General features: G+C 54.5%; 2 protein-coding genes across 2 annotated transcripts; one reads left to right on the plus strand and one right to left on the minus strand.

Annotated features, from left to right (window-relative positions):
- FHIP2B (FHF complex subunit HOOK interacting protein 2B) lies at window positions 1-8,416 on the minus strand. Its single transcript, XM_026715254.2, has 17 exons — window positions 8,347-8,416; window positions 8,161-8,239; window positions 7,785-7,954; window positions 7,212-7,316; window positions 6,922-7,044; window positions 5,811-5,987; window positions 5,446-5,642; window positions 4,996-5,107; window positions 4,799-4,875; window positions 4,484-4,682; window positions 3,896-4,059; window positions 3,268-3,411; window positions 2,588-2,678; window positions 2,017-2,160; window positions 1,639-1,779; window positions 1,378-1,481; window positions 1-1,040 (listed from the first exon to the last, which is right to left on the minus strand). Exons 1-17 carry the CDS (start codon window positions 8,395-8,397, stop codon window positions 902-904), a joined length of 2,217 nt encoding a protein of 738 aa, XP_026571039.2. The 5' UTR covers window positions 8,398-8,416; the 3' UTR covers window positions 1-901.
- On the plus strand, window positions 8,381-18,744 carry NDUFA10 (NADH:ubiquinone oxidoreductase subunit A10). The gene is made up of 10 exons (XM_026715260.2): window positions 8,381-8,554; window positions 10,582-10,750; window positions 11,796-12,011; window positions 13,535-13,621; window positions 13,831-13,952; window positions 14,601-14,680; window positions 16,374-16,428; window positions 16,886-16,971; window positions 17,944-18,052; window positions 18,462-18,744. Exons 1-10 carry the CDS (start codon window positions 8,396-8,398, stop codon window positions 18,528-18,530), a joined length of 1,152 nt encoding a protein of 383 aa, XP_026571045.2. The 5' UTR covers window positions 8,381-8,395; the 3' UTR covers window positions 18,531-18,744.
- The last annotated feature ends 145 nt before the right edge of the window (window positions 18,745-18,889 follow it).

Below are 18,889 nucleotides of genomic sequence, written 5' to 3' on the forward strand. Positions count from 1 at the left end.
TTCCCAGACGTCCCTTTATTAGAGGCAGAGCCGGCCTCCTTTCCCCCGGGGGCTCCCAGGGCAGCTGCTCCTCCTGGCTCTGCCCAGCAAGGCTGGCCTCCCTTGGCTCCGTTTCGGGCCAAAGAAGACCGACCTGGGCAACACGCCAGGAGGATCCGCACGTCCTCACAGGCACACACTCATGGACGAGGGGAACCGTGGGGATGAGCCGGTGGTGGGGGAGGCTTCCGTTATCTCACCACAGCAAGCGCCGGGCTCAAAGGGAAACGGGGGGGGGTCAGGTGGCACGGCGGATCAATCTTTAGACCGATGGAAGACATTGTCCCAAACAAGTCCTGGCAGGGAGCCCTCGGCCGAGTCGCCAAGCAAAGTGGGCGAGAAGAGGGTCACTTCGCTGCATTGAGGAGGGTCCCAAGTGCGACAAGAGCAGCGAGCAGAAGAAGGAGGTGAAGTTATAGCAGCAGATCCCCAAATCCATGCAGCGCAGAAAATGACCAGAACCTCCATAATGTAGTCCTGCTGGCTAAAATAAGCTGAAAAGAGCCCCATCTTGCGACTGTTTTTTAGAAGCCGTAAAATCCAGGGGTTTTATCTGGAGCGCTCTGTTCTCGGGGAAGGTGCCAAGACGACTTCTGGAAAGAGGACCAGGCCAGAGCTGGCACAAGCACCAGAAGGCAGGCGACAAAGTCCCAGCATAATCCAGGAAGACCGCTGAGGGCACTTTGTGCGGGAGCTGACGAAGCAACGCACCGCTTCTCCTCCCAACCGCCTCTCCTTACGTGGAGCCACTTTTGCGCCAAGAACCGGCGGCTGCTTTTCTCTCCACGCAGGAAGTCAGCAACGGTGTGGCTCTCAGCTGCCGAAGGCCTCGGGGAAGAGGCGGGGGGCCGACGGAGAGCCTTCAGCTGGGCGAAGGGGGCCGTGGCTGGCTCTGCCCAGGAGGCCCCTGGAGGGCAGACTTGACGAAGACGATGGCGGCCAGCTCTTTGCAAAATTCCTCCAGCACAATCACCCCCTCCAAGAGCATCTGGTGGCTGACCCTAGGGAGACCAAAAAGGGCACGTTTCCTTGGCTGTGGTCAGCTACCCTCCCCCCTCGGGGCCTCCAGGTAGGACGAGCGGCTTCCGGGAGTCGCTGCTGCTCTTGCCTGGCGCCAGGGGCTTCAGGCTGTGCCCCCTTCCTCCGAGGCAGGTCCCTGCTGTTGGAACACAGCCGCTGCCATTGAGGCAGCCTCCTCTGGGCCACGGCCTCTGCTTTGTCTTGGGCCTGCCCTGGACTGTGGAAGCCGTGCAGGCAGGGGCCCGGAGGGGCCTGAATGGGCTCCAGCCAAGCACAAGCTGAGCGGAAGAACCACCCCGTCCTCCCTGGGCCACTTACGGGGGCTCCTCTGACGCCAGCCCCATCAGCTTCCTCCGGACCAGCAGCAGGTTGGCCGAGAAGTCTGGGATCCGATGAGCCGTGTGCATCAGGCTGCCAATCACCTGGCCGGAGAGAAAGAGCCAAGAGGCCGGTGGGGGGAGGATCCCGGGAGCTTCTCAGCGGCAGCCAGAGAGGATGTAGCTGGGCCCCTCTGGAACCGCCTCACAGCACCCAGAGTTCCCACCCAGCCTGTGCTCGACCCGCCAGGCCAAATGTTACCCTAATCAGCACCGAGAAGAGGGTCCTGCAGCCGGGGGCCAATGGGAGGTAGGGGTCCAGGAGGTACTCATGGAGGTGAGGGTGAGGGAAGAGGGCCAAGCGAGACAGCATCGACGTCACCTGCAGGTTCACTGCGTAGGGCTGCCAAGGGGGGAAGAGAGTTCATTGATGCAGCAGTTCATTCACCATCCGCCACTGGCAGCAGGTTCCACCCAGGACAAGGGCTACACTGCGCCACCTTCTCCACCTTGGAAGGGCAGGTGGTCAGGCCTGGGGTGTCCCCCCAGGACCCCTTTTCCTTGAAAGCTGCCTCCCCAGAACGAACTGGGGCCTCTTCCTGCCTTGCTGTGACCGGAGCTGCGCCCCTCAGCATCCCACCTGGTGTAAGATCTGGGCCAGCCGGTCCAAGAGCACCTGCAGGAAACGGCCCTCGTAAAACTGGGGTCCCGTGGGGCTGGTCTTTGGGGGCGGCTGAACCTGGGGCCACGTCCAGTGCGCAACTTTCGCACAGCATTCTTGAAACTGCAAGAAGAGAGGATCCGTTGGATTTTGGAGGGTCCGGATGTTTATTCTTTTGTTTTATATTTTGCCCATTTCTGTATGACATGAAAGATTTACAAAACTTTTAAGTGACCCACAAAATGCCGAACGGTGCTGCACAGCACAGGGGCTGCCAGAGATCCCTCCCTGCTGCTGGGCCCCAAACCCTTCAGGTGAGGAGGGGACCTTTGCGGTTCATAGGCCACGTCGTCAGGAAGGAGCCCTGTAGAAACTCAAGAGCCAACACTTCAAACCAGACCTGGAAGCTGATGGGCAGCCGGCTCAATGACTGCAACGCTGCATTTTGGTCGTCGTTGGGCAGGACACCGATCAATGCAACCAACCCCTGGAGTTCAGAAAAACAAACCAATCCCTTATTTCGGATGCAGCAGGGGGAGACTGGACTCACCAGTACTTCAGCATCATGGACGTAAGTGTCATATCCTGCCTCCTCCAGATACGGGGAGGTCTTCACTTCACTGGGCACCAGGCAAAGGAAGCTGGATTAAAAAAAAACCCACAAAGAAGAGGGTGGTCAGCGCTCTGCAGAACTCCACCTCCCGCCTGGTCGCCCTTCTTCATCCTCTGCACTTTGACCCTGGCTGCGGGCTCCCTGTTGGCCGATTCCTCTGTTCGTTTCCCCCCTGGATAAAATCTCCAGGCTGAACGACAACCAAGCCGTGCGCCACGTGCACTGAACGGCTCCGTGTTGCAGCATTGGGAAGCCCTGAGGCTCAGAACCTTCTGGAATTCCGGCCAGCAGTGCGGACAGATTTCAAGGAAAGAGGGCAAATGGCGATCACCTGGCCCTAGGGCACTGGGCAACTGATCGGGTGACTGCAGGGAAGGCAGTGCAATGTCTTACCATACCTGGAAGAACTTGTATGGGCTGCAAAACGCCAGTTCTGTGAGCGTCATTATCCAACCAGACATAGGTTAAGGACTACCTATGCACGATACTCTCTCACACAACCTCCTTCCGATGCATAACTCAGTAACACAGGGACTACGTCTCTGCCATCCTGCCTACAGTGGTCTTGCAACTTCATATCCCAAACAGGGATGCAAGCAACTCTCTAGAAGCCGTACCTGCTGACCGCCTCCTTCACATCCACAGGCCCCTCTGGCTGGCCGGGCTCTTCCTCTGGAGCCAGAGGGGGGGCTGCTCTGCTTGGCCTCTGGAGCACAGCCGCTGGGAGTCCATCTGCAAAGTAAGGATCTTCCTCCATCTCCCTGCAGGGAGAGGGAGAGGGAGAGGGAGAGGCCAGCCTTCACCATGTTGTCAAAGTTACACTTAAGTGAGCAAAAATGCCACCTTTAACGACAAAGATCAACTTCAGCATTGCTGCCTGAGGAAAGGGGAGCTGACGGGCAGCACGTGCCGCTCCGCGAATCGGCCCTGGGGATCCAGGCTCATCAGCCGCTGCTCGAGCACAAAGATGAGGTCAGCCCAGTCCAAGCGGGCCGAAGGAGGTTCTCCCTCCCTGGTCTTCTTCTCTCCTGCCCTTGACTCACTCTAAGCGAGAGGAAAGGCTCTGCGCTCCCTGCGGGGCACTGGAAACAAACGCCAGGCCTCTGTGCTGGGGACCCAACACGCGATTTCAGGAAGTGGCTCAGATCAGTAAAAGGCGTCAGCCTGGAGACGCTTCCTTGCCAGCTGCAAACGTGGAGGCCACCCAGTGGTTCCCCCCCCCCGCTTCTTCCCCAGGTCACTTACAGCCCCTCTTCACACAACTCTTGCTCCGGGACGGCAGGGTCCTCCTGGGGGCTTCTCAAGGCATAGCTGCGCTCCTCCAGATGGCGCAGCACCAGGCTCTGCAAGATGCGCTGGTCAGGAAGCCAAACCAGCGCCTCAAACAACCGCAGCGTGGCCACGCTGACCTGCAGCGAGGAGGAGAGGGCGAGCAGCTGGCTGGGGTGGAAATGGCCGACGGGCTCCAACCGCCGAGCCGAGACCCTCTTTCCGCTAGCTTCCTCCTCGTGCTCTGCCGCGGTTTAAGTCGGCAGCAGGATCCGGAGTCCTGGGGGAAACTGGCATCTCGAGCTGGGCCACAACTCCCCAGAGCGCCCCCCCCCACTTCTCAGTCAAAAGGCACAGCAGACTCTGGTCAAGACCCCCGTAGGGAAGGGCTGGCCCTTCCTTGCGAGTGGCAAACCCGGCTCTCCTTTCAAAGGCTCCGGGCCTCAGCGAGGAGGGGGAGGAAGGAGCTCCCTGGGGCAGAGCTAATTCCAGGCGTTCCAAGCGTCGAGGGCTGAGACTGCAGCTCTCGCCGAAGGGATGTGCAGCAACTGGCGAGCGGCTCACCTCATCGGACAGGTGGCTGCAGTTCTCAATCAGCCGGGAGCAGAGGCTCTGTGGCCCGCAGGCTGAAGCGCTGGGGCTGGCGGGATCCATTTCTGGTCCCAGCAGAAACCCAACCAGCTGCTGCAGGAGGGCAGGCGCACGGATCCCCCTCACCAGGCCTGTCAGGATGGCTACTGAAAAGAGAATCCCAGAGTCTGACCTGCCAAGAAAGGACCCACTGAGCCAAAAAGGGCTGCGCTTGGCTGTGCTCCCCGCCCTCAGCGTTCCCTGGCAACGAGGCACCTGCCGCCAAGCGTCTGCTCAGCCCAAACTCACGTTTGCAAGAGTTGAGGCCGCAAGGTTTCCAGGAAGAGCCTCCGTCCCACCGTCGCGCTCAGGGCGTCTCTGATAACCTGAGGGGGAACACAGCCACCATCGATCGCTCCTCCCACCCCACCCCTGGGCCTTGAGGCCAGGCCAAGGAGGAAGAGGGAAGAGGCACAGAGAGAAGAACAGGAGAGAAGGTTTCTTACGGGATGAGCCTGTTTCAAGAGGCAGTCACAAAAATCCAGCCAGCCAAAGAAAGCCTCCAGGCTGGGTTTTCCTGGGAAGGAGCTCTCCTCCGCCGAGGCGTCGCTCTGAAGCCTGCAGGTTCAAGAGAGAGGCGGGTCAACCCAGGGACACCTGATCATCCTTTTGCTGCGAGGGGCAGAAAGGAGGAGTCCGACTCGGAGAAACGGGGGTTTTCATCCTCCTGTTTGCTCTGCTTACCAATATATTCACCCGGGTGATGAGGCTACAGCCAGGAGGAGGGCAAGGCGGTGTGAGAGAGGCTGAGGGGGTGTGCAGGGAGGATATGGGTCAGGGAGGGGGTGTGGGGTGCACAAAAGGCAGAGTGGGAGGCGGAGAGGGTCGAGTGAGCAGCACAGGTTCCAAAATCTCAGTAGCAGAAATTGTGGCCCAACATTTTAAGAGCTCTGTACCTCCACTGGACGGGTGGAAACGTAGCAATATCCACAGGGTTGATGGTACCAGGGATGGCCTTGTACAGGGAGCAGAGATGGTCGGATAGCAGAAGGCACAGCATGCTGTCTTGGGCCAAAGCCTGGGCAGCGGTTGGATGGTCCACATTGGTAAGGAGCAGCAGATTCTCTCGGGCTTTTAGCCCGACCTTCTTGTTCTGCCAGGAGGAAAAATAAGACAACTCCTGCAGCTTCCATTCCTCCCCCTCCTGCCCCCCTTAGTGTGTGGAAGGGAAGAGTCAGGGAGGGACAAGCTCATCCTATCTGCTCTGCAGGAGGCATGGCCATCGGGGGCCCCAGAGCTACCGGCACTGCTTGTTTCATACCTTGCTCTGACATAAGCCGATTAGAGAAGTCACCAAATTCAGCACGGAAGCAGCCAAGTCCCTTCCGAGTGGTTTCTCTGGACACAGCCCTCTGCCCTGGTCTCCAGAAGAGGGCAGGGACTGGCCAGAGCTCGTGCCTGGCTTAGCTGCCAATCCCAGCGAACCAACATCCCGGCCCTTGAAAGCAAAGGGGAGAGGAAGGAGAGCGCAGGTCAGGTCAAGGTGGATTGACAAATCAAGCATTTGGTTCTAGTTTTATATCACTCTTGAAATTGCTTTTATATTTAACTTTTTATCACTAGTAAGCCACTAAGAGTCACCTTAAAAGTGAGATGGGAGGCATGTACGTTTAAGAAATGACCACAACTAAGCTCAGCAAGATACAATATTCTGATCTTGCTAGAATGATGGCGTGTAGCGATTACCGAAACCCTTCAAAAAAAATGGACCAGTTCTATTTTCTAAGACAAGTCACCCAGGAATCCCGAATCCCTACAACCAAAAGAGAGAGAAAATCCAGGCAATTTGAGCCAGAATGCGTATGCTGAGACAGCATCTAGTCCTTCTTGCACAGAAGAGTCAGGAAACTCAAAAATCTAGCAAAAGTCCTTTCTGAATGGAAAAGAAGCGGGCAGTGCAATGAAGAAGCCTTTCTAATCCCACATTCAGTTGCACAGCAACTCCGAAGTGCATAACTTGATGCTGCCTAAGGCTGCAGCTACAGGAGGAGGAGGAGGAGGAGGAGGAGGAGGAGGAGGAGGAGCTGTAGCCCAATCTTGGCACCTTCTTCTCCACAGGCAAACCTACAGCAACCAAGCCCTGAGGAACATGGAAATGACTGTGGAGATGGTATCTGAAGACCATTAGCAAAACAGGGAATTAGGAAACCAGGACAGAATGAGAAAGAAACAAATGCTCTGTCTTGGCTCTCTTTGGTATAAGAGGGAGGGAAGAGGAAATGACGTCAGGCGTTCAAAGTTCAGTTGTTACAAACTGTTTCAATAAAATAGAATTCTACTTATTTCTTGGGCAGTTTGTTTTCTGACCGAACCTAGCCTGGCAGGGCGGATACACAGTGTGAAAAGGACCAGTGCACCCAACAATCCCTTACCTCTAGGACATATGGCAGCAAAGCAGGTTCTTGCCTGACTTTGGTACACAGAACAGCAATAAACTGTAGCATTTCCTTCTCGGGCTCAGGGCCCAAAGCATCACCCTGAAGCTGAATAAGTTTCTGCAAAAAAAAGAAAGATATTGAGCATCTCCCAGTAAGCCTCAGAGATGCTTTAAAATACTAAAGCTGGACACATTTTCCAGTCACTAGGAAGCAGCTCCCTTGGCAGAATGGTCGATTTTCAAAATGAACACGCCAATTGCTGAGTTCCTAAAAAGGGCCATCACCTGAACAGGCCGGTAAACGTTGAAGTAATGCATGAGAGGACTCTGCATCTGCCCCAGCAGGCGACTGAAAAAGAGAAGCACCTGGGACCTCATTCCCGGAGGATACTGTCGGAAGCAGAGAGACAAGGCCCGCGTTAGGAAGAGTTTGTTAAAGCTTTCCATCAATGACTACGTTACTTGGCTGCCTTAAATGCTAATGCAACACAATGATAATCTGCCGAACGTTAAACTGAAAAGAAGCCTCGGGATGGAGGCACAAGCCAAGGGCAATCGTCACACAGCCTGCGGCAGAATAATGATCAGCCTTACGGTCTGAAGTGACCTCTTGTCTGGGTCTCAATGTACGATTTGGGGGCCACCTCGGGCAAATCTTCATGGTCAACCCTGCCCCAACTGACAGAGGCATCTAGGAAAGGAAAGCGACCCTCCCCCAGGGCTCCTGGGAAGTGGGCCACGGAGGCCAGAGCCACAAAGGGGCCTTTCCATTCAGGCAAAGGAAGGTCTGAGTTATGACAGGGGAAGGGACGCCCCGCTGCTCCCCTTCTGGAGCCCGGGAGCCCCAGCAAGAGCCACCTCCGCCTTCCCCAGCGTGCTGAGCGTCTCCAGGATCTTGTGCTGCAGCAGGTACTCCAGGCAGGGGCCCGTCTCCCCTTCCAGCTGCTGCTTCTCCTCGTAGACCAGAATGTCCAGCATCTGCTTCAGGCGCCAGGGAATGTCCGTCTGCTTGGCCGGCTTCCTTTCGTCTGGGGGGAGAGGCAGGCGCAGCATCAGCGCAGGCGGCCCCCCTTACAAGCCCCCCCCCCGCCAGACTGCAGGGCTCGCCAGGCCACCCGGGCCGCTGGGAGACCCGTGGGCTCCCCCCGCCCCGAGGCCCCTGCGGAGTCTTAGCACCGCCAGGCAGGCCCCCCTCCCCTCCCGCGCTCGGCCGGAGCGAGGGCCGCCTGCCTACCGGAGGCCTCCAGGTAATACTGGGTGACGCCCTTCCAGTGCTCCGTGAAGGCGGCCGGGAGGTCGAGGCGCGGCTCCTCCTGCAGCGGGAGAGAAGGACCCGTCAGGCGACCCCGCCGCCGCCCCCCCCCCCCGGCCGCGCCCCCTCCCCGCCGCGCCCCGGCGCCCCACCCCCCGCCGCACCCACCGCCTCCACGGCCCGCTGCAGGAGGGCGCCCAAGCGGCCCAGCAGCGCCATGGCCGCCACGCCATCCCCCGCGCCGCGCCGGGACGCGTCATCAGCGCGCGACGGGGAGGGCAGGGTCTCGCCCGCCGCCGCCCGGCTGCCATGTCCTTGGCTGCGCTGCTGCTCCGCGCGGGGCCGCGCCCGGCCGCCCCGCCTCGCCGGGAGGCTGGTGAGCGGGGCGGGGGCTCGCGGGGGCTCGCGGGGGCGGGAGGGGCCCTCGCGGCCGGGCCAGGCTCCCCCGCGGCGCCCGGGCTCCGGCGGGGCAAGGTCGCCCTCCCGGCGGGGAGCCCGGCGGCCCCTTCCCGCTCGCTGCCCTCGGGCCGCCGGTGGGTTCCCTCCTCTGCCTGCGCCGCTGGCCCTGCGCGGCTTCGGGGAAGGCCGGCAGCCGCGCCTAGTCCGAGGCCTCTTGCCCGGGAGACCCGGCGGGGGGGGAACGGGGGCGGCCTGGTTTCATCCCAGGTACCCGGAGCAGCAGCAGCGGCCCGGCCAGGCGGGAGTTTAAAGGAGGGGGGTCCAGCCCCCCCCCCCGCCTCCCACCGGCACACGCCGAGCCCGAGGTGGCCTTGGGCGGCTGGAAGCCCCAGCAGGGCAGGTGGCCCAGCCTCCGCCCACAGCCCCACCCCAAGGCAGGACCCTCGGGGGGGACCCCCTCCGTCACAGGGCAGGGGTCTCTCCCCAACCTTGGCCGCCTTAAGACTTGTGGCCTTCAACTCCCAGAGTCCCTCAGCCAGCAAAGCCAAGGCCGGAGACCCCCCTCTGCCCCCAGCGGAGGTTGGGGTGAGGGCAGGCGCTGAAGCTAAGCCCCCCCGGCCAGGCTCCCAGGTCACCCAGCAGCCCCGGGCTCCGTTCTGCCCCAGTGGCCCTCGGTCACCTCCGCAGCTCTTAGGCCAGATAATAAGGCTCTCTGTGCCCTGTAACAGTGACCGGCACAACAGCGAAGGTTCAAGCACTTGCTTAGGTCCTAAAAGCTGACAAAGATGGAAGCAGTTCACTCCCTCAGCCCAGCTCTCCTCACAGTGGGGGAAGGGCAGGAGGAAGGAGTGTTAGGAATGTAGACCCCCTTGAGTTACTTATACATTAATAAAGGCAGGATAAAAATCTGATAAATTCAACGTAGGTCATCAATAAAGCTTGAACACAAATGACCAATAGAATGAGGTAGAAACCAAAATTAAATAGTAGAAATTGATACCGGTTTTTGAATACTTTTTGAATACTTTTTACAGGTAGTTTACAAACAAACTCACGTAGTAAACTCATGGAAGCAACATTCATGATATAACGCTGTCCTAAATCAATGCAAACACCTTGTGGGAAGGTAAAGTCTTGAATTGCGCTATATGGGCCAAACATCCTTAGGGATGTTCCAAACTGGGCACAGCCACCAAGATGATTTATTGATGGGTTTATTTCAAGAGGGTGTACTTCCTCTTGACTGAAAAGATAGCCACTCCCCACTTCATCCTTTGGTCAGTCAGGTTGTGGCCATGCAGTCATTTGCAGTAGATGCTCAGGGTGCCTCTTAATAGCTGCAATACAACCACTTAGAAACACAGAGAAACTTGGTGATTAGTTTGAAAAGTCATCTCGGAGTATTGGTGAGAATTATGCTGTCAGCTACTGATCTTTATTCCTCCCAGCCTGGTGGTAGTTTAAATTGATCAGGCCATTGATTTTGATTGCTTATAATGTGTCTCTTTTGAAACTATTTTGTATTTGAAGACAGAGGTCTGGTGACTATATTTTATTATTTAGGGTGTCTCACCTTTTATGTTTCTTCTGTTTATGTTTTTGATTGAACCATGATTTCTAAGCCTCTCCTTGATAGATTACAGGTGGTCCTCAACGTACAACAGTTCATCTAGTGACCATTACAATGGCACTGAAAATAGTGACTTATGACCATTTTTCGCACTTATTGCAGCCTCCCAATGGTTGCATGATTTACATTCAGAAGCCAGACAACTGACTCATCTTTATGGCAGTTGCAGTGATTCATTTAACAAATATTGGCAAGAAAAGTCATGAAATGGGACAAATTCACTTAACAAATTTTTCACTTAACATAAATTTTGTGCTCAGTTGTGGTCGTAAGTTGAGGATTACCTGCATTTCCCCCAAAAAAAAAAATGTGTGCATGGACTATTGTCAAACGCAAATGTGTGCTTGACAGACCTCCTCCCCCTCCCCCCCCAGGGGAACCTTCCGGTCAGTCCTCGCAGGAACCTTCAGTACGGCTGGACTGCGTATGTCCTGGGAGACAGAGCCAGCGCCAAGTTCACTGAACACAGCAAAATCTTCACAGTGGAGGGCAATCTGTACTCCGGCACAGCAAAACTCGCCCAACAAGTGGCAGAAGCCCTGGGTATGTAGTGGGCCGCTGGATGTGGCTAAACTCTGCATTGTACAGGTAGTCCTCGAGTTATGAATGTCATGGAGCCTGCCAATGATGTCTGTAAATGGAGGATTCGTAGGAGTGAATCGTGTAACTTGAATGTGATCACTCCCTGCTTCCGCCCCCCTTCACTAGTCGAACGCACCGGTCTTTAAGTGCACGAGGTATCTTGGGGCGGGGGAGGAGAGGGCTAATGCTTCCAACCACCCAAGGCCTCCCCCGGCCCACTGAGAGATCTCATCTCGCCTGACTGGGTCCCTTGCCCTGCGTAGATCTTGATGGTCCCCAGAGCCGACTCCCCTCCAGCCTCCCTCTCTCTTCTCCTTGAGCCAAGGCTTGCTGAGGCCTGCAGGGGTGAGGGTTGCGTCCCTCAACCCTCCTGTCGCCTTTGCAAAAAGCCTTGTTGGCCGATGGGAACGGAGCCCGGAGTGGAGCGGGCATCGTCCCTTTCCTCGGGGGATAAGAGAGAGTCCCTGCCTAAAGCTTCCGGGTGGCTGAGAGGAAAGGAAATGGCACCTGTATGCACACAGATAACGGCTGTTGCTTTCATAGCAGAGTACAGGCGGTCCTTGACTTCAACAGTTCATTTAGGGACCGATCAAAGGTACAATGGCACTGAAAGTGGGGACTTATGACCATTTTTCACACTTACAACCTTGGCAGCATCCCAAGGGTCACGTGATTTGCATTCAGATGCTTGACAACTATACTTGTGACAGTTGCAGTGTTCAGGAGTCCTTGTGTGACCGCGACAGCCCTCATAGATAGCAAGCAGTGGCTGCGGTGTGGCCAGACTGTCATAAAACGGCCACGAGTCCCTTTTCCCAGTGATGATGCGACTTTGAACAGAACTGCTCCAAGTCGAGGGTTACCTGTATTCTTTTTCAGAAGAGGATTGTCTTCCTCTGTAACAAGAAGAGGATTGTCTCTTCAAAGAAGACAATTTCACCTGAAACTGGGAAGAATTTAATTCTCTGCATCGGAAAATATTTGGCCTTTTTGATGTTCTTTGCAGGTTTGCGGTATTTCCCAGAAGCCACTATTCATTTGTTAGACCGGTTCACGGGAGATGGGAAAATACTAGATTTAAAATATAGTGGCAGTTGCTACTTGGAGACCTTTTACAACGAGCCTATGCATCCGAACGGAAACTCTTACCGGCTTCAAGTTTGGATGTACTGTTCCCGCTTCCTACAGTACATAGAAGCTCTCGACCATCTCTTGAGTACAGGTAATCTCTCAACATTTCATTAACGTAAAGAAGTGAAGCCAATAACCACTGGGATTGCTCTGTGTAGCAAGGTCACTGCCTGAGCTGCTCGGTTTGTGGCCAGGTTGGTGATGCTTATGGCCTCAGGGACGTCAACCTGCCCTCTCTGGGAATGGGGCCAGAGGTTCCCCCCCTCTGGAGCTCGTAGCCACCCGGACAGCCGTAGTGGGACTGTCCCAGATCCTCCGGATGCTGATCATCCAGCGATCATGGATTTAAGGGAGATGGTATTTCTCCCCTATCCTGGTCAGGTCACTGCCTAGTGAGCTTGCAGTTCTCTGGCATCAACCCCAACCGCAGGGAGGATGGATGGGTCCACCTCATGACTCCGTGGGTTCCAGAGGGAGCTCGCAGTTGGTCCGGACATGGCCATGCTTGCGGACATGCTGCACGGTCTGACGAAACTCTGGTGGCTGCTTGCGACTTTGAATTGGATTGCACCTGAGCAGCCTCTACAGCCGTGGACCCCAGAAGGCCGCCAGGCTCAGAGCAGAGCAGGTGAACGGATACCTAGAGCTCTGCAGGCGGACAGCCAGGAGCGAAGAACCAGTGCAGGCCAAAGCCACGTTTAGAACCCACCCCTTGATACTAAGAGAGGCTAAACGTACCTATTTCTCCACTCTTTCTGCATCCGTTGATCAGATCCGTCTTCCACTTTCTTTTGGGTAACCCGGACTGCCTTAGGAAGTGGTAATTCTGGAGTTCAGCTGCGTGGGGGTTGTGAGGAACAGGCCAGGTACCTGACAGATCAGACCCTGTGGATTTGCTCTGCATTGGGCTCCAGCCATGAAGGAGGCTCAGTGGAGATTGCCGGGGTTGGGTCTTGCCAGGAGTTTGATGCTTTGGGGCCGCCTCTGCAGTGGCTCCGTGCTTTTCCTGGCTGGTTCGGGCTGCCTGGGAAGGGACGTGCGATTGGGTTTGGGCCTCTTCAAGAGGCCGTGGTAGGCTGCTTGCTCGAGGGGTCATGACCCTCAGCCAAGCTTCCCTGGACAAGTTTCGCCCTTCCTCTTTTAGGGCAGGTGTAGAGAAACGGCCACACTGCAGCTTCAGTGGACTCTGGATGGAGTTGCTTTTGGGGCAGATTAGGTTAACCCCACTTGCCGGCCTTCCTCACAGCCCCAGAGATCTGACACTGACCCTAGGACTCTGACCCAGGCCCTGAGAGTGTCCTGTCACCTGCTTAGTGGTGAATGACTGTTGGGTTTCTCTCACGGGCCATGTGTTTTAATTTTTGTTATTTTATTTTTAATATTGTTCTCCAGAGTTACTTGCTGAGGTGGGCAGCCGCACACATTGATTAAATAAACCCGAGGAAACCTGCTTTTCCTAAAAAGTGGATTTTCCTAAAAGGAAACGGGAAAATGAAAGAAATGCACAGAGGGGTAAATGAGCCGCCTCAGCAAACCGGGGAACGCAAAACGTTCAGTACGTGAAACTGGTGCAGGCTGGAATGCCCTCTTATCAAGTTTTATGCTCCGTTTCAGGCCAAGGCGTCGTGCTGGAACGCTCCCCCTACAGCGACTTCGTCTTCCTGGAGGCCATGTCGAAGCAAGGCTACATTAAGCCAAGGTGTAAGTAAGGCTCCCTTTGACCGAGAAGCGAGGGTGGCCGGTGTCTGTTTAACCTTCTCTTCCCCCAATTTTGGATAAGCCTACGCTCAAAGTTCCCGTCCCCTTCTCGGAGCTCTGTTGCCACTGAAAGGTCCACCGCTTTCCTTGAAATGCGATGCATCCGTAGGTGAATACATTATTTGCATGTGTACGCTAATCTTTTTTTGTAGGTGTGAAACACTACTACAGGATGAAGCATCTTAGTATTTGTGAGATTTTGCCTCCTCACCTGACCCTTTATATGGATGTTCCTGTCTCAGAAGTTAAGAAAAGGATTGACGAGACAGGCGAGGTAAGGCTGCCTTTGTGTCTCGGTTTGCGACCAGGATTTTGCTCCAGGACAGAACAGTTGGTTTCCTTGAGGGTTTGGCTGTGTCCCTGTGGCTTAAAGTGGAGGTTGAAACTGTTCAGCAGGGACAAATCCACTTTAAATGTAGCCTCAGCCTTCCAGTATCTGTTGCTCCTTGTTTTTAACCCAGCAGCTCTGAGGTGGATTTGTTCTTACCTTCTCTGTGGAAGGAGCTCCCTGTATGGAGTAAATAGATCCCTTCCAGATCCAGCTGATCTCACCTGAAGTGTCTGGTCAGCTGGTAACGAACTTCCTAGAATCCCCCATGATAGAGGTAGTGGGTACATAGAGAGAGGAAGGGAAGGGAAGGGAAGGGAAGGGAAGGGAAGGGAAGGAAGGAAGGAAAGGGAAGAAAGGGAGGGAGGGAGGGAGGGAGGGAGGAAGGAAAGAAGGAAGGGAGGGAGGGAGGGAGGGAACAGAAGGGAGGGAAGGAAGGGAAGGGAAGGGAAGGGAAGGGAGGAAGTTTGCTTAAAGACCCTTGGTTTTTCCATAAATAATTTAAATTCAAGGGCTAAAGCGTAAAGTCATACAAATAGGATCTGATCAAGTCGGGTAACGGAATTATTCTCATGAACTGCATTTTGTCTTAAGCCCTATGAGAAAAAAGTCTCCACCGCTTATCTGCAGAGCATCGAAGAGGCCTATAAGAAATCTTTCCTGCCACAGATCAGGTAAGCGGCAGGTGGGACGGACCAATTCTAAATCATCAGAATTCTGTGGAATGCGCTCTGAGCTTCTTAATCGAGTTGTGCTTTCTAAACTTTAATAATCACTGCTTGCTTTACTTGTTTACTTGTTTTATATTTGTTGTGCACTCAGTCACTTGTAGTGTGTGCGTTGTGTGTGTGTGGTGTGTAGCATTCTGGCAAACGACTGCCAAGTGACACAAGGTGAGTTTGGCAAGATCGGTTTTAGATAAATTCATGCTGGGGTCGGAGGATTCCGTTTTTGTCTGATCTCTTTGTTACTTGCCAAGTGCCAAACTGTGGTGCCTCTCTCTTCCTTACCCTTCGGGGTTCCTTTCCTTCTTTGGGTCAGAGCACCTTCAAATTATAGGCAGGACATTCGATACTGAACAGGAAGAGGAAGGACGTCTAGCCTATGGAAGAGGAGCATTGGGGGGGATTTGGAGAGGATGCCACGGAGAAGAGGCCTTGGCCAGTTCCCCAAAGCCCCCGAGGGAAGAAGAAGGAGGAAAGGGACCGGGGGGGGGGGGGGAGCTAGTTAAAAGAGAGATCCAACCTAGAATCGGGGGGAAATTTCCTGGCAGTGGGAATAATGGATGAAGGGAACGGCTGGGCGCGTAGCCAAATGTGGGCGCTCCATCGCTGGAGGTTTTCAAGAAGAGGTTGGGTAACTCTTTGCCCAGAAGGGTCCAGGGGGAGGAGAGTCAAACTCACAACGTTGTCGCCACAAGACGTATTGCGACTTTCCCCCCTATAGTAAAGTGGGGGCGGGCATGACGCACCTGGTCCACGGGCCGCGAGTTTGACGCCCCCGGTCCAGGATTTCCTGCTCAAGGGTCAGACTAGAAGACCCCCAAGGACCCTTCCAGCCCATATTCTACGACTCCTCCCCAACTCAGGTTTTGAGAAAGGGGCGGGGGGGGGAGGGGAGAAGCACAATCCATTATCCATCCTGATCTTTCTGCGAAGTCCGTTCATTGATCTGGTCCACTTCCAGAGGCCGGCAGCACTTGATCCACTACACCAGGACCAACAGGTTCAAACTGATCCCAGGTAACTTCACCAAACCGTGCCTGACTCACCTCCGTGGGGCCTGCTCAGCCGAAACTTTCAGTGCCTCTTATCCAGGCCATCCCCTTCCTCTCTGGCTCTTGGGAGCGCGCTCTCTGACCATGCTCCGTTGCGTTCTTTCTAATCTCTTCGATATTCTCTCTCTCTTTGGCCCTTATTTTTGAAAGAAAAAAGCTAAATCTTTAAATGCGTCGAAGGTCCTGTTGCTTATGAAGGGAACCAGATTGGTGTAGTGGTTAAAGATGCTGGCCTAGGAACCAGCAGGTGCTGAATTCTAGTCTCACTTTTAGCCCAAAGGCTGCCTGGGGACTTTGGGTCAGTCTCTCTCTCTCTCTCTCAACCCACCTCACAGGGTTGTTGTGGGGAAAATAGGAGGAAGAAAGAGTAGGAGGAACGTTTACTGCCTTGAATTACTCATAAGGTAATAAATGCAGGATAAAATTCAAATGAATAAAAATAACATTGTAGTTGTTCTCTGCCAAACGTGCCGGGTCTTCTCCCATCCTGAGACACAGAGTTGCAGGAGCAATAATGAACTCCTAGAAGACGTAACGTCCTTGTATTTTCTAAACCAAATGACCGGTTGCTGCTCTTTTTTCCTTTCTAGTGAAACCTCTGAAGTCTTGCAATATACAGCCAGTGAAGTGGACAGTCTGGAGAGAGTAAGTGGGGGGGGGTAACACCCCCTACCCTCCCTTGCGTATAAGGCTTTGTAGGACTATATTGGACCCGGCTTATGCCCCAAAGAAATCAGACTAAAACGGGCCAACAGAAGTCGAGTTATGCTAAGGGAAAGCAGGGGTATTTTTTAAAAAAAATAAAGTAGAAGGAACTAGCATTTAAACAAGCAAAAGGCTGAATGTGTTGCAAAGGTAAAAAGTTGTTCAAGCGTTTAACATTCATGTGAGAAGCAACAGCAGAAGAAATTGTTTTGTTTCTTTGAAATCCAATTAACTTTGCAAAAGATAAAAGCAGAAATTCTCCACTTTTTTATGTTGAGAACGTTGGGCGGGTGGGGGCTTTGTACCCTGAAGGCATCGGGTTCAAGCCTTCCCCACCAATTAAAAGGTTTTCGGTTTGTAGGTTGATAGGAATTGATTCTCCTCTTTTAACCTACAGATTATTGAAGACATCGAAATGCTGAAATTTAATAAAGGGCCATGGCTTGAACAAGATGATCTTACCTTGCATTACTTGAGGTGCAGGTAAGTTCAGTCCTCATGATTGAGATATGCTGGTTTGAGGAATTTAAAACAGAAAGCGGTCCACGAGAAAGTTCCATGAGTGCCTTCCTTTGGGCTTTGAAAACCGCTTACATATTTCATTTCACGTACAGCATCTACACCTCTCCAACTCCAGCACAAAATTTGGAAATTATGGCTGTCAAACGATTAAAACTATTTCCAGGGTTCACAGAATATTTTTGTATCAGTTTATAGACGCAAGAAGCTCTGTGATACGTAAAAACTGATGTTTGTTTTCCATTCTTTCACACACACACACACACACACACACACACCTCCATCATTTGCTTCCTCCCTGTATCCTGCCACATAGAGAAACTACAGTGTGGCAGGTTTGGTGAAAGCTTTTTGGTTGTTCCCCAGTAAGAAAAAAATGTGGAGAGTCAGGATTTATTCCCCTGTGTGGGAAGTGCTGGGTGGGGGGGGATAATTGGGTGGCCCTGCAGTGCCTGTCTGCCCTGGGGCGCTTGATGAGGGGTGTGTGTGTGTGTGTGAGAGAGAGAGAGAGAGAGAGAGATCCACTCTGGCATTTCTTTCCCAGCTTTTCCAAGTTAGGTCCAGCAAAACCGGCCATGATTTGTCCCCAGCACCTAGTCCTCAGGAATTGGTCTCCCCTGCGGCCCAGGTGCAGGCTTCCTTTTGTCCTCAGACAGAATTGCCCCACTCCTGGTTTTAACTCACTGGTTAAGCATCGGCCAGCTCTTCCGGGCCGAGAGTGACCGCCCAGCTGGGCTGGGGCTTCCCAGTCAGGGATACGGTGCTGCCGTCCCTGGGGTTTCCTCAGGGGAGGCTTCTGGTGTCCAGACCGGCCAGCCCTAACCCTGAGCCCTAACCGAGGGAAGAAGGGGGCCACAGTCCGTGCTTGGCTAGCTCCACAATAGGCCTCGCTTCCTGGTTTCTTTGCCACCGTGACAAGCCTCCTTGTCGTTTCAGTGTCACTGACAAATCCAAACTCCTGTGTCCTCTGGCTGTTCCCGACTACATTCCTGAAGTCACCGTAGGAGGCCTGGATGCTGACTCAATCTACCAGAGCTACCGGGAGGTAAGAGCAGGTTCTCCGGAGAAAAGCTGCCTGGCCCTTCGGAGGGAAGGCCGAGTCGAGGCTCTGGCCGTCGGTCCCTCTGGCAGCTCATTTTTCTTGTGGCGAATCTGCTGCCATTCAAATCCTCCTGTTTGGAGGCCACCGATTCGTCTTGTTAGTAGATCTTAGATGGATAGAAAGGAAATAAATTTTATTAACGATACATTGCTATTATCTATTTCAACTCCACCGATGCTGGACTGGGTCTCCTCCTCCCAGAGCCCTGGGAACAGCCGCGTGGAAGAAGGCGCAGAGTTCCCGCCAAGGGCCAGTTCCCAGGGCTTCCTGAGGAGGATACGGAGATGGTGGCCTGGCTCAGAGGAGGTTTCCGTGGAGCTGACGCGTCTCCCCTGCTTTCCTCTTCTTGCAGCTTCCTGGACGCAAGTATGCCTCGGGTTACAACGCTGACGTGGGAGACAAGTGGATCTGGCTCAAATAGCCCATTTCTTTGGAAGAATGACGTTGGCCAGAGGAGAAGGATGTTAAGCCGCCAGTTGTAAATAGGCGACATCTTTAGCAAAGGTGGCAGGTCTTCAGCCGGGAGGAGGAGCCTGCCACAAGGAAGGCGCTTTAATGTCCCACCCAGATTCCCCTGAGCAGAATAAAGCGGCATTTGGAGCTTCTTGGCTGAAAACCGGAGGTTCCTCCAGGTAGTTGTTGTCCAGGTCTTTTGTCTTAGCGCCCCCCCCTCCCCCCCCCCACTTCTCTTTCCCAGGGGCCTGCTTGTCCAGGGCAGCACGGCCCCCTCTGGCGCACAGCAGAAGCCTCCGCTCGGCCCAACACGGAGCCCCAGAGCAG

Source organism: Pseudonaja textilis, chromosome 9 (genome assembly GCF_049901715.1).
Source record: "Pseudonaja textilis isolate UNSWEBS1 chromosome 9, rPseTex1.2, whole genome shotgun sequence".
Classification (NCBI taxonomy): Eukaryota; Metazoa; Chordata; class Lepidosauria; order Squamata; family Elapidae; genus Pseudonaja; species Pseudonaja textilis.